General features: G+C 30.4%; 1 protein-coding gene across 2 annotated transcripts in view; it reads right to left on the reverse strand.

Moving 5' to 3' along the window:
• The window catches only part of LOC100165505 (mucin-2), a 20,272-nt gene that overhangs the window by 4,546 nt on the left and 1,675 nt on the right, over positions 1–14,051 (reverse strand). The window contains exons 1-6 of one of the 2 annotated variants that reach the window (XM_003246468.4): positions 9,576–9,874; positions 9,335–9,480; positions 7,930–8,175; positions 6,508–6,744; positions 6,129–6,221; positions 2,600–2,893 (exon numbers count right to left, since the gene is read on the reverse strand). In XM_003246468.4, coding sequence (XP_003246516.1) covers positions 2,600–2,893; positions 6,129–6,221; positions 6,508–6,744; positions 7,930–8,175; positions 9,335–9,480; positions 9,576–9,599 — 1,040 coding nt within the window. In that variant the 5' untranslated portion in view covers positions 9,600–9,874. Of the gene's footprint in view, positions 1–2,599; positions 2,894–6,128; positions 6,222–6,507; positions 6,745–7,929; positions 8,176–9,334; positions 9,481–9,575; positions 9,875–14,051 lie in introns of those variants that run through there. The other variant, XM_001944030.5, reaches the window with a different exon arrangement.

The raw sequence follows: 14,051 nt of genomic DNA on the forward strand, positions 1-14,051 counted from the left end.
ATTTGGAATTTAATACAAGGCTCCTAACATATTTTTACAATAGCAGTTGCAAAATAAAAGGAATACATTGTCACAATTTTTATTTATAAGCATTTAAAGTTCAAATTTTGACAAAATATTATGTAAAAATCACGAAAATTCGTAAATTATTTTATGCTAGAAATTCATAAAAAATTTTCCTTTTATATCTAAGATTTCAAAATTTAATACAAGGCTCATAATATATTTTTACAATAGCAATTGAAAAATAAAAGAAATATATAGTCACGATTTTTTTTTTATAAGCATTTAAAGTTCAAATTTTGACTAAATACGTAAAAATTACGGCAATGTTCAAATTATCTTAGACAGAAATTCATAAAAGTTTTTCTTTTTAATTCTAAGATTTGGAAATTTAATACAAGGCTCCTAACATATTTTTACAATAGCAGTTGCAAAATAAAAGGAATACATTGTCACAATTTTTATTTATAAGCATTTAAAGTTCAAATTTATACGAAATATGTCAAAATTGCGAAAATTTGCAAGTAATTTAGTGGTTGAAAAATCGTAAAATTTTTTTCTTTTATAACTAAGTTTTTAAAATTTGGTACAAGGTTCTCCATAAGTTTTTCTTTAAAAATAATATATCCTAGACTGACAAATCATCTCCGTTCAGAATCGTTTTTCGTATACAATGATATAATATCATTGGATTCAAATTTAATTCCATCCATTACAGTAACCCACTTGTAACCTACTGTACAGCAGAGCGACATCCACGACTTACCCGCCTTTTTTTAAATATTGTGTTTACGTAATATCAAGTAAATATACATTCTTTTAAATGTTTTAGTTTTATAAACTATTATAATTATATAGCTTTTTAATTTCATGACCCTAAACAAATTTGTTTCCTAGATTTAAATTTATATCACATAAATGTGTGTGAAATAGCTGTTAAATTTGAATCAATTGTAAATCATTGCATATTTGCATACGTAAAACGATTTTAAGCCAAGACAGTTTATTTAATTACATGTTGTTTGATATTGCTATTTAAATAATTTATTTTACTATTAGTATTATGGTACTTATATAGATTGATTTAATTTTGTCGAAAACAATGCATTTATTATAAATTATAATATTATTAATATAATAATTATATAAGCTCGTCAAAATCTCCACAAAAAATAAATAAAATATAAAACACACATTATTGTAGAATCAATACATGCATTGCAGCGCCCAAAATCTAAAATAAAAAAAATATGATTTATTTTCAGAATGTTCTTAAAAATTCTCACATTGTATACAAATTACAAGTATACAACATGCAAAATATCCAACTAAAACGCAAACCGAAAGGCAAGCCTGGAGTCATCAACAAATTAAAGTTAATCTAAGTAACTCAAGTTGGTAACTTGAGCAGGGGTGGTTTTACCTATAGGCCATCAAGGCACGTGCCTAGGGCGCAATATTTTTTGGAGCGCAATTTTTAAGTTAATTTTTACTTTTTACTTTTTCATAATTTCATAATTATATTTACCAAAATTTATATTTTATATTTTTTTTTAATTTTTTTTTTTATACAAATTGCATGAATCTGGAGATTGGCTCACGTAGTCACGTCGCCGAGTTTAATTCTGCGACCGGCGCGCGCCGCCACAGCTAGAGGTTCGACATCGGCACTCGAGACGAGGCAGTTTCCGACGTTGCCTACGTTAATGCATGGGAGGTGGTATACGGGTGTGTGGCGTAAACACATACAATATTGTGAATGGCGCATGCGCAAACGCCAGCCAAGGCAGTCAAATATACTGCTTTGGGCCGCCGGGTACATTGTATATAGCCGCTCTACTAGCTTAGAACAATATAGAAGCGAAACTCGATCAGCTGATTGGGGTTTTGTTTCCCTATGGTCTGAAGCCTGAACCTCCGAAAAACATGGAAACGCTTACGCGCACCAACATCATGCTGGACATGTTTACGTAAACGTTTCCCGAAACATAGACGGGATACGCTACGCGGGGTCAGCTTGTTTACCATTCCCTATTTCACGTATGCCACGCCCTCCTGGAACCGCGTTCAAGGCCACAATCGCCCGATTCGGTCAGTTCATGGAGTTTCGTACCCCTGCTACTAGCTAGGTGGGATACAGCTCGCATAGTGTTTAGCAAGTAAATTATTTGATAATTATTTAATAACTGGAATGACCCGCCTCACCCCGCAACCCTGCACCACAATTAGAATACTGGAATTAATTCTGGAAATCAGATGTCTTGATAAAGTAATTAATAATAATAAACATTGCGACGACGCGCGACGCTGGCACTGTTGCCCGTCTCCGGCTCAGTGCATACTGCTCAGAAATCTGCTAATCGATTACGATTATAGAGACTAGAGTGCTCACCACCAAGCCTAGGGGCGGAAAAATGGTAAGTCCACCCCTGAACTTAAGTAACTTTCACTACTTAACTAATCAATTTTAAATTAACCTAACTAGGTAGGTTAGTTAACTTGCCCTACCTTCCCGAAGGTCTGTAATAATTTTGAAACTTGTCACCTAATAACCAATTAGTTATAATAATATTATTATTGGTGGTCAATGATATACCTCGTAGGTCGTGTCGTTGTGATCCAAATAAAAGGGAAGGGAGTCCAGTTAGACCACTTCGTTTTCCTTTTCTTAGGTCTTGACCGCGTGTCGTCATTTTCCGGTATCGATTTTGTGGAATTGTGCTTTTTGTGTGACACATTGTAACCGCTTTTCGGTTCTGCCTGACTTGTCGAATTTCCGATGACGTCCTGCTGGGGTTCGACGTCCAGATCCGTAACAGATGGCGTGCCCGGAGTCGTTGTTGATTCGTCTTTCAGAATTGCAGTGAAAGTTGTACTTGGTAGTTGTACCCTAATATATATAAATTATTAAAACATTAATATTATCACCTGTTAATAATAAAAGTTTTTATATACATTCACCATTGACATAACTATATATAATATCTATATACCTATACATAAAGGCCAATAATATGATTTAACTATATATTGTTACAATGTTACGGGCTACGCAGTGGCGTAGCCAGGGGGGGTTTTGGGTGTTTGACCCCCCCCCCCCCATTTACATTTTCCCTCCTAATAAATATATTGTTTATATGGTTTGGGACTGCTTGCAAGTTATACATTTGTCTAATGAAATGGTGGGATTAAATACAAAGTTTGAATTTGCATATTTGTGTACTTTTTAACTTAAATGTACATACAATTGTCGGGAAAAATTATATTTGGATAACATTGAAAAATATCTTAAAAAATATTATGTTTGGTTAGGTACAATAGGCGATAATTTTGAGATTTGGGGAGGCCGAAGCCTAATACCATACTACATATTATAAAATTGAATAAGCTTAAAAAAATTAAGTAAATGTTTGGGAGAGGTGGAGGGCTATCAAAGTTGTTGGTGGAGCTTGGCTACAGTTGGCCCTATGTTCGCATAATATATAAGATTTCATAAGTCTCTTTGTGACAAAACTGTGTTTAAACTATAATTGACATCTAGATTGTAGATTGTACGAATGAATGAACATCAGTACGTGTTCTTTTATCACGGTGTTCGCATATCACGTTATTCGTTATTAATTATTTATTAACCCAGTATTGTGCCAGTATTTTTAAAAATTAAGTTGTTATTTATTTATTTATCTATCAGGTTTATATGCCTACTTATTTTTTTATTTTTTATTACCAAAATTTCAATATGTTTTATGATTTTTCAAAAATAATATAAAAATGTTGCTACATAATACATATTATATTTAAACATATTTTGAGAATTTTGACTGCACATTTCGATAATTTTTAGTGCAACAAGTCAAGTTCTGGACCCTTAATTTATTTATATATGAAAACTGTAAAAACTTTGTTTTAATCTATACTTAAAACACCCCCCATTTCATAATCCTGGCTACGCCACTGGGGCTACACATTCCTAGATATGAGTGATTGAAATCATACACCTACGATCCTTTATAATTCTACGAGTTTAGGTATTGTAATAGAATAGTCCTGCTAAGCTAAGCCAATACCAATTATCATCTCAAAAGCTATATAACATACGAACCTGAAATTAAGAATAGTGTTTACTCTAATGCTCTAAATGTCAATAAGAAAGGGTATTCGATATTCGCATTTTAAAGAGGTGTTGATACAGGGATCTTGAGATTCATGGTAAACTTTTTTTGTGTATAAATTGTTACCATTGGTTACTCGTGCAGATTGGTTAGTACCTAGCTTGCATCAAATTGTCACGCTTATGACCTCAAATTAAGAAACTATATCTTATAAACAAATGTATATGTGTAGCTTATGTACTCAAAAACTGCTAAATTTAATTTGATGAAAATCTCAGAGATTGTTTTTAAAGATGTTAGAAAAGTGTACAGAGTTAGTTTAAGTCATGTTAAAAAATATACCAAGTGCTTAAAAAATAAAAATCACTCGACATACGGTTGCCCGGTCTAGGTCGAATTAAAAACAAAGATAGGTACACTGACGCCCATTTGTCCGTGAACTGAGGTACACTCAAATCGAAATACACCTAGCGTACCCATATACTATATAGGATTTTCCACAAAAAAACTGCTCACGGGCGAAGCCGGGATATTCAGCCAGGGACGAACCGTTGGGGGGTCATTCAGGGGTGTTCCACCCCCCCTTCCCTCACCACTCGGCAATATTTGATTCAGTCGGCAAAATGGAATTTATTTTCACCTGAATTAAACCAATTTTTTTTAAGACGAGGAAAGGAAAATAAAAAAAAAATTGTTTAAATGTTACCTAATATTATTTTAACTCAATATTTTCGTAATGGGTTATGGAGCGGATTCGTAAAAGTATAGCAAGACTGCGAGCATCGGTGGCAGTCGACACAAGATATAAAAACCTAATGAACGGCTTATAACATAACAATACGCATACTTATAACGATATACCTGATAATATTATATCTTGCATATTATAATATACAGTAGAAAATCGATAAACCGTCTATTTCTGTCATCGCAATTAAGCAATGCGAGTATGCAGCCTTAGATCATATGGAGCCACAGCGTATAAATCAATACAAAAAACATTACCGAACTAGCGACGAGTCACCGAATTAGGGGGTCGATATCACATATAAATATCTCGTTTCACTCAGAATATAATATTTTTTATTAAATTGAATGACATTTTTTAATAATTAGATTAAAACCAATGGTAAATTATAAGGTACTTACATTTTATGCAAATACATTTATTAAGATTATTTTACATTTATATAGGTTATGATAGAAGAGGACGATTCTTATAATATAGATAATGATTTGGCATCAATAATAATAAGTGATGAATTATAATTATTACCTATTTCATATTATGTTTTGTTGACATTATTTAATTTTGATATAAATTAAAAATAATAAGTTAGGTATTTCTAAGTTTCAACTTCAAATTTAATTTAAACTAAAAATTGAAACATAAGGTAATAAAGAAATTCTAAACTTATAGTATGTAACTAAAAATAACTTAATAGTTAACAACAATTTTGAATTTCAAATTCTAGTCAGCAATTTTGAAGATTACACCCCCCCCCCCACCACCATAATTTTTTTTTTTTTGATCGTCCCTGTATTCAGCTATAGTATAATATTATAAAGGTACTGCATGACTGTTTCTCAAATTTGGCTATCCTCATTTATTAAAGGATTATACGATGTACCTATTACATTTATATAAAATTTAACTGACAGAAAATTTATATTAAAATTATATTTTAATTTATGCATTGGAATAGACGTAATAGTATGATACATAATAATTATAGGTACATTTAAAATGTATAAAATCTGCTAACAAAAATACAAATAGAGGGGTGTTGCAGACATTTTCACACATATTAATAAAACTACTGTTAGGTATCTCCCACCAAAAAAAAATTATTATATTGGTCCTAGTTGGTCCTTGTTTTTATTTTTGAAAATAATTTACTACGCAGAGGACAACGTGCATTTAGCATTCATCAAACTTTCCGCCCCATAATATTGGCTAATACATATGACATAATGTCACATATAGGGGTTAATATAATAATGTCCACTCACGAGGTCCAATCTTCAAATGTATCATCGTCTGTCGAATCGGATTTGGTTACATTTGGATCATCAGTAGTCGTGGTTCTGGCAGTCGACGTCATTCTGCATATGATTTATGATTGTAATATTCAGTTGAAAAAAAATACATCAGATTATTATGTTACTTTTTTTTTCTATTGAATTTGTTAATTATATGTGTTAAAAATAAAGTAACTTTAAACATAAACTAATCCATATTGAATTAACTTAACGAATTCAAAATATTATAGTTAACATGCCTAACCTCACAGAAAATTGTGGTTTGAAATAATTTGTGAACAATTTGGATTTGTTACCTATTAACTTATAAGTTACAATTGTATTATTATTGGTGGTGAATGGTGTATACCTTGTAGGTGGTTCCTTTAGTGTTATCTGAGTGTGGTCGTTCGTCTGACTAGGTTCTGTGGAACTGTACTTATTGTTTTCCGGTGTTTGCGAATTGTCGATGACGTCATACGGGAGACTTACGTTGGCTTCGTCATCTTGCATTTTGTCGTTCAAATTTGTACCAGAAGGCGTACTCGAAGTCGTTGTCGAACTGTATCTCCCGTTCGCAATGGGAGTTGTAGTTAGCGGCTGTGTCCTAGTACACAAATATTATCGTTTGTTATAGGTATCCCGTATCCATTAGTATATTTTGGCGTAACTTTATATAGCTAAAATTATGTAACTATATAGTGGCGTGCACACGTGTGGGATTGGTGTTCAAAACTTCAAACCCCCATTTGGTATTTTTTTTAATACAATTTTAAAAATATTTTGATATAATATGCATATACAATATTAAACATTTTTTTAATGTAACCCCTATACAGTTGTATCTGTACATGACACTAAATGTGACTATATTAGAGAATCTTTTTTTCCAGTTGTATGAAAAAAATTGAATGTGAAACTCAGCACCGATTTTAAAAATTGTAGTTGCGATGGGATAAGGTGAACTAGCTGTGTCATAGGAAAAATATTAATACCCCCAAATATATTGTGTTGGATAATAAATCACAAAAAAATGTTGTCTTTGAGGGCCAAAAAATTGGCTGAAAGGCAAGTCAGAGCCTATAAGAACGAGTACATTATAAACTACAGAGTACAGAATGCAATAAGACTACTGCAGTTTCTCAAATGTGATTACCCTCAATATTGAAAGAGATATTGTCAAATTATTAAGAAATTATTGAAAATATAATATAGTTTAAAAGACAGACTATTTTTATTAAATTTAAATTTCTGTATTAAAACACATTTATCATGACATTTTCACGGTGATTAATAAAACTACTGCGCAGTAAGTTGCAGTATACGATTTATAATTGTAATATTCAGTTTAAAAAACGTATCTGATTATTTGATTTTTTTTTTTTGATCTTGAAAGCGCCAAGAGTTATATCAAGTACCTAACATTAATCACTTAGTGAAAGTAATGAAAGTAATGAGTTAAACAATGAATTAGTATAAAATTGTACATCGAAGGTCACAGTTTGTAATAATATTATTCAATATTATTCAATAATTTATAACAATTTTATAATTTGTTATTTGATATTTAATAAGTTACAAATTTATAATTGTATTATTATGGGTATAGATAATATACCTCCATAGGCGCAAATAGCGGGGGCTTTAGGGGCTAAGCCCCCCAAAAATGTCCATAGCTCTCCCAAACATTTCCTACATTTTGTTTTAAGCTTATTCAATATTATCAAAGTAAGGCCATATTAGCCCTATTAGCCCTCTCCAAATCTCAAACGCTATTTGCGTCTATATATACCTCGTAGGTGGTTCCGCAAGTAACTGAGTGCCATTTGTTGTTGGTATCGGCTCAGTGGTATAACTGTTCTTCTTGTCTGATGGAATGTAATCGTTTCCCGGTTTTGTTGAACTATCGATGGAGTTATCTGTCACGAATTCGTCTGGATACGGGGAGTCATTTAGATCCGGAACAGGCGGCGTACTCAGACTAGGCTTTGAACCGTATTTTCCGTTCGCAATGGGAGTTGTACTTGGCAGCTCAATCCTATAATACACAAATAGTATCACATGTTATATCCATTGGTTAACTCCATATCTACATAGTTAAAATTATGTAACCTAATCCACCCACTTCCCACCCCCCCCCCCCCATAAAAATTGGTCTTAGTTACACCTGCAACTGCAACTGAGTACAAATTGAAAATATTTTTAAGAATAATTTAATTAATTTACTTTGCAGAGGACACAACACACATGTCTCATTTATATATCACTCGATCAACGTTAGGTACCTTCAAAAACTGATAAGTTTTTTTTTTATTTCTTTAAATAATTCATGCAACTTTATAATATAGTTGTAGGGAAAATATAGTAATTTGTGACTTGTAATTATACCTACCCAATTAACATGTACATATATTGTATTATATCAGAATAATAGTTATGTGAGTATGTGACTAATGACTGTACAATTATTAATTTTTAAATTGTAAATAGGTACCTATATGTTTATATAGTTTATACTTAAATAGTTCAATTAAAACTATAATATATTTTAATCTATAGATAGGTATATGTATTATATTCTACTTTTTTATATTATTCATATTAATTGATTCAAAATTAACAAACTTTAAAAGATTTGTATATATTTTGGTTGAAACAGAAAAAAATGCGTTTTCATTGACAGAGTACAGCAAAAAAAAGTCATAGCAGCTGGTATGGACAGTCGACAGTCGACAGTTGTACCTACCATATCTGATTTCTCCGAAAAGTTAATTAAAGCTATGAGTAGTACTCACATAGAACTAAAAAAACTATATTGGTTTTCTAGAAGCATTACATTATACTATACCTATTGGGCATTGGCTATTAATTTGTCCTACAATATTTAAAATTAAAATTAAAGGGCGCACTACACGAATTTCGTACCAAATTAGATAAACGAAGTTTAACGAACCTTTTTGAATTTTGAACGAATTGCATCCCAGACTCAATTCGTTTTACCTTTTCACCTACCTACATTTAATTATTATAAGTGGTTTCCGAAGTGATATTGCCATAATATTATAGATAGGTAAAACATAATATCATTATATACATCAACTAATTTTCCTATTATTTTTTTAGAAAAAGACGAGTCCTCAACTCTGAGTAAAAAGCGAGAGGCCTAGGGGCTTATATAATACATTTATATAATATACCAATCATCATAGGGTTCTTCTGTCGTCGTTTCCCACCTATCGAATGGTTCTAGAGTTTTTTCATTTGAATCATCAGTATTCGTATTGGTAGTTCTAGCAGTTGACACTAAAGTGCATATGATTAATGCGCAGGACAACGTACACATCTATAATTGTTCATTGAATAGGTATTATTATTATTTTTACATAAATTGTATAATTATACAATGTAAGTTCTCTAATTGAGTAAAAAATATCTCACTTCAGATGCAATCGACGTTTTCATTTTGACCGTAAAGCTCCTCTCCAAGCAATGCGCGTGACGTGTGTATGTATATTATTTGATCGGGAATCGATAAATCGGTTTTTTTCCTCTACTGCTATTAATATTTATTGATTATACATTTTCAAGACTTAGCTCAATGCATTAATATTATGCAGCTGGTTAAAATTTAAAATTTAAAAAAAATGCTTGAAGCGTGTTTTTTTTGTTAAAGACTAAAAAAACAAATAATTAATAAATTAATAATAACCATGAGTTGCGAGGAAATGATAAATAGTTATTATGGTTTTGACCTTAGGGCTTAGATCATATATAGGTAATACTACTACATGTATTTGATCTAAGGTCAAAACCATAATAACTATTTATCTCTATAACTCTGATTTTCTATAAATACCTAACCTTGTTTGATAACTTATATAATATACACAATAATGTCCGTACGGTGTTTCTACATGATAGTCTATACGAATATAAGTAACAATTATACATTGTAGCTATACTTCTTTACAACAATTATATAATAATTATAGTACATCTTTAATATCAGATTCTGAGCGGAGCGATGAATGTATTGATTTTACAAAAATGTGTGTTTTTTAGGGTTCCGTACAGTAAAACGGGACCCTATTACTAAGGCTCCGCTGTCCGTCCGTCTGTCACCAGGCTGTATCTCATGAGCCATGAAAGTTGGAAAGTTGACATTTTCACAGATTATGTATTTCTGTTGCCGCTATAAGAACAAATATTAAAAATCCTAGAATATACAATACAAGCAGTGTTGCCGACATGTTTATAGCTGATCATAGTACGGAAATCTTCGTTGCGCGAGTCCGACTCGCACTTGGCCGGTTTTTTTTATTTTTTTTTATTTTTGTGTCTGTCATCACGGTTTGGGGCAGTAAAACTGCTTCGATTTTCTTCAACAGTACCTATCTTGTTTGATGGGAAAGTGAATCTAGTTGGTGCACTCGGGAGATCAAAATTTGAAATTTCCAATAGTTTTCAAAAGCGCCGTGAAAAACAAAAGAAAAATTAAGGAAAAACGGGAATTTTTACGCAAAATCTGTTTTCGAGAAAATTGATTTTGGTTTTTGGTGTAACGTTAAAACGAATGACTGTAGATACATGACATTTTCACTGGTTGTTTATAATTCCATTTTCTATACATGATAAAATTTTCAAAATATTTTGATTTGTTTTGAGCTGTTTACGGACAATTTAAGTTTCCAATTTAATTAGTTTTTTTTTCTATGATGTCAATAAAACTTTATTTATTGAGTAAAAATACTTGAAAATTTAATACAAGGCTCCTACTTAATTGTTACAATGACATTTTAAAAATATTAAAAATCCTTAGTCACAGTTTTTTTTATTAGCATTTAAAGTTCAAATCTTGACAAAATACGGAAAATCACGAAAGTTAGAAAATTATTTTGAGTTAAGAATTCGTAAACATTTTTCTTTTTAAATCTAAGATTTTAAATGTAATACAAGATTCCTTATAAGATTATATACTTTTACAAATATAATTTGTAAATTAAATATAATTTACCGCCTCACACCAAAATTTTTTTTTGATTTTAGTCCAATTTTTTTTTTCACCCGCCAGCGATGAAAAGCGTAATGATACATTATATACAATTATAATCGATGTTATTGTTTATCTCATTTCGATAATATTTATGACGTACCTAGGTGGTAGGTATATAATGTAGGGACACTTTTTCCTAAACATGTTATGAAGATATCAAGATTTTGCATGTTGAATTGCATTTATTAAATATCAATTGTTTAATTATTCTTATTTATGATATTAAGAATAATTTTTGTTGAAGTACTGCACAGATATACAGAAGCTAAAGGTTTATAATAATAAGATTGAAAGTGTACATAAAGTACCTATATATATGTATATAAAATGTATTATACCTATTACCTATATTATATTGTAATAATGTAATATATAGGTACCTAATAATAAGTAAAATTATACGATACACAATAGGTAGTGGTACAATGTGACAATTTGTAATATAAACGACGGACTAATAACTATATACAGGCTATAAGGTACAACACAGGACAATAATTAATATATTATGCTGTTAGCACCGCAAACAGGGCGTAGGGTTTGTGTTCAATGTTGACAATTTTGTGTATCAGTGTTAATCATATTCATGTAACCGTTTAAAATCTCAAATTCTAATGTCTATTTTTCTGTTTTTCCATTGTGTATTTGTGTATTATGTTTAATTTTATAAGTGCAGGTTATATACCTTGTCAGGCCCGGCTCAAGGGGTAGGCGACATAGGCCCACGCCTAGGGCGGTACTTAAGCAGCACTTTAGTAAGAGGGCGGAATTTTCAAAATACTGTTAATATTATATTGTTAGGGGCGGCAAAATTTGATTTTGCCTAGTTCACTATTTTTGCTTGAGCCGGTCCTGTACCTAGTCACCGAATGTTCATGTTTTTCTATGTTTGTGTATTGTGTTACAATTTATGAATTGTGATGCATAATATTTATACCTATCGAATTTTAAACTTCGAACCGAACAGGTGGTCGAGTGTCATATATCTAGCCAGTTCATATATCTAGTCACATTGAGTATAATTTTTTTTTCATTTTGTAGGTAATTTTTAATTTTTTCATTTATTAGAATATAAACGCCGAACGGCTATTAAAAATACAATGCATTACTGTGCAAAATAATGTTCCAATTACATAAAAATAACGTTCCCAAAAAACATTGAAACGTTCCTATGGAACTTACGAAGAAGTAAGAAGTTAAAAACAACCCAGGAACGCCTTATGCCGTGTTCCTTGCAACATTGTATAAAACATAATGTAACTGTTATCATATATTATATTACGTGAATAGTATTTTAGAAACGGTACAGTGATGTTTTTCTAAAAACTATTCCTGGGACGTTTTTAAGTATACAATCAAATAATAGTTTTAAGTACCTAATATGTTCCCATTATGTACCTTCATAACTCTAAATGTACATCTGGTCAGGACCCATTCGCCTCCCCCTAACAAAAATATATATATATATATTTTTTTTTTCATGTGGCATGAATTAATATACTCATAAATAATTATAATTACATGCAAAAATATATGCTATTACAATAACTGGAAATAATTAATGTCCTTAATCTTTTAAACACTTTGGTAAATATATTTTTGATACCTAGGTACTCCAGAATAAACCGACACTCAAAGGACCTAACCTAACCCATGCGGCCGTGCGTATTTCTTACTATAAAATTAGAATTTATATAATAGGTATAAAACATTAAATAAAACAATTGTTATTGAAAAAATGTTTGTATACTGTAGTAAATTTAACAAAACAATGCATAATTATAATAAATGTATACAAATTAATTGAATGTGTACTTACATAGTTACATGAACATTTATATTAATATTGTAAATATGTATACTTTTAAAAGAATATAATTTTTAAGAAATACAATTTATAAGACGTACACAAATACTATAAAAATTGTACACTGTGGTATAATACATACAAATAATAGACAATGTAGTCATAACAGAATAATTTAAAAATGCGTAAAATTTTATTAAACATTATACATGTATGCGACTTAATAATATATATATTTTTTACACAACATCAACAAATTAAAATTGTACATTGTAGCACAATGTAACCATAATTGACGAATTGCCAAACAATCCGAGACAGAAAATTTTATACTTAACATCTGAGATATTAATAAATAACTATTAGATAGTTAATTTACATTGACTATATAAATTCCTACATCTATGGATGAAAATTGTATTGCAATAAACTCTTTACTATTTAAAAACTTTTTTACAAGTAAATTTATGTTATGACCTAGATTTTTTTCAATAATTTTATTTACAACAATTAAAGAATTATCCTTTAATAACAAATATTTTTTTTTCTTTAGATATATCAATAGTTAGTCTGGAATAATTAAAAATTATTTCTTCAAAGAGTTCATCATTTATACAATAAAATGGAGAATATAAATAGAGCTCTATTTCATTAAACGTGGTGTACATTTTAGGAGTCTCGTATTGTTGGGATAACTCTAACTTTTGATTCTCCACAAATCTGTTGTGGGTTTCTCGAAGAGGGTATTTAGTTGATTTTAAACAATTTTTAATTTTCTGTAAATAATTCTCGTACCGAAAACAACTAAAATTATACAACGACCCATGAGTTTTTACAAATTTAGGTAAATGGATTAAACTGTGTACATTATAAGGTATGAAATATTCACCATACACCACAGGATATTCCTGAACAAATTTTTTAGTAGAAATTCTGCATTTTCATTTAATGTATAACAAGTTTCAGTACATAATAAAATCCTAATGACAAAAACTAGTAGTAAATAATGTGAATATTGATTTTTTTTAAGTTTCATTTTTAAACAATAGGACCA

This window comes from Acyrthosiphon pisum, chromosome A3 (genome assembly GCF_005508785.2).
Source record: "Acyrthosiphon pisum isolate AL4f chromosome A3, pea_aphid_22Mar2018_4r6ur, whole genome shotgun sequence".
NCBI classification, from domain to species: domain Eukaryota; kingdom Metazoa; phylum Arthropoda; class Insecta; order Hemiptera; family Aphididae; genus Acyrthosiphon; species Acyrthosiphon pisum.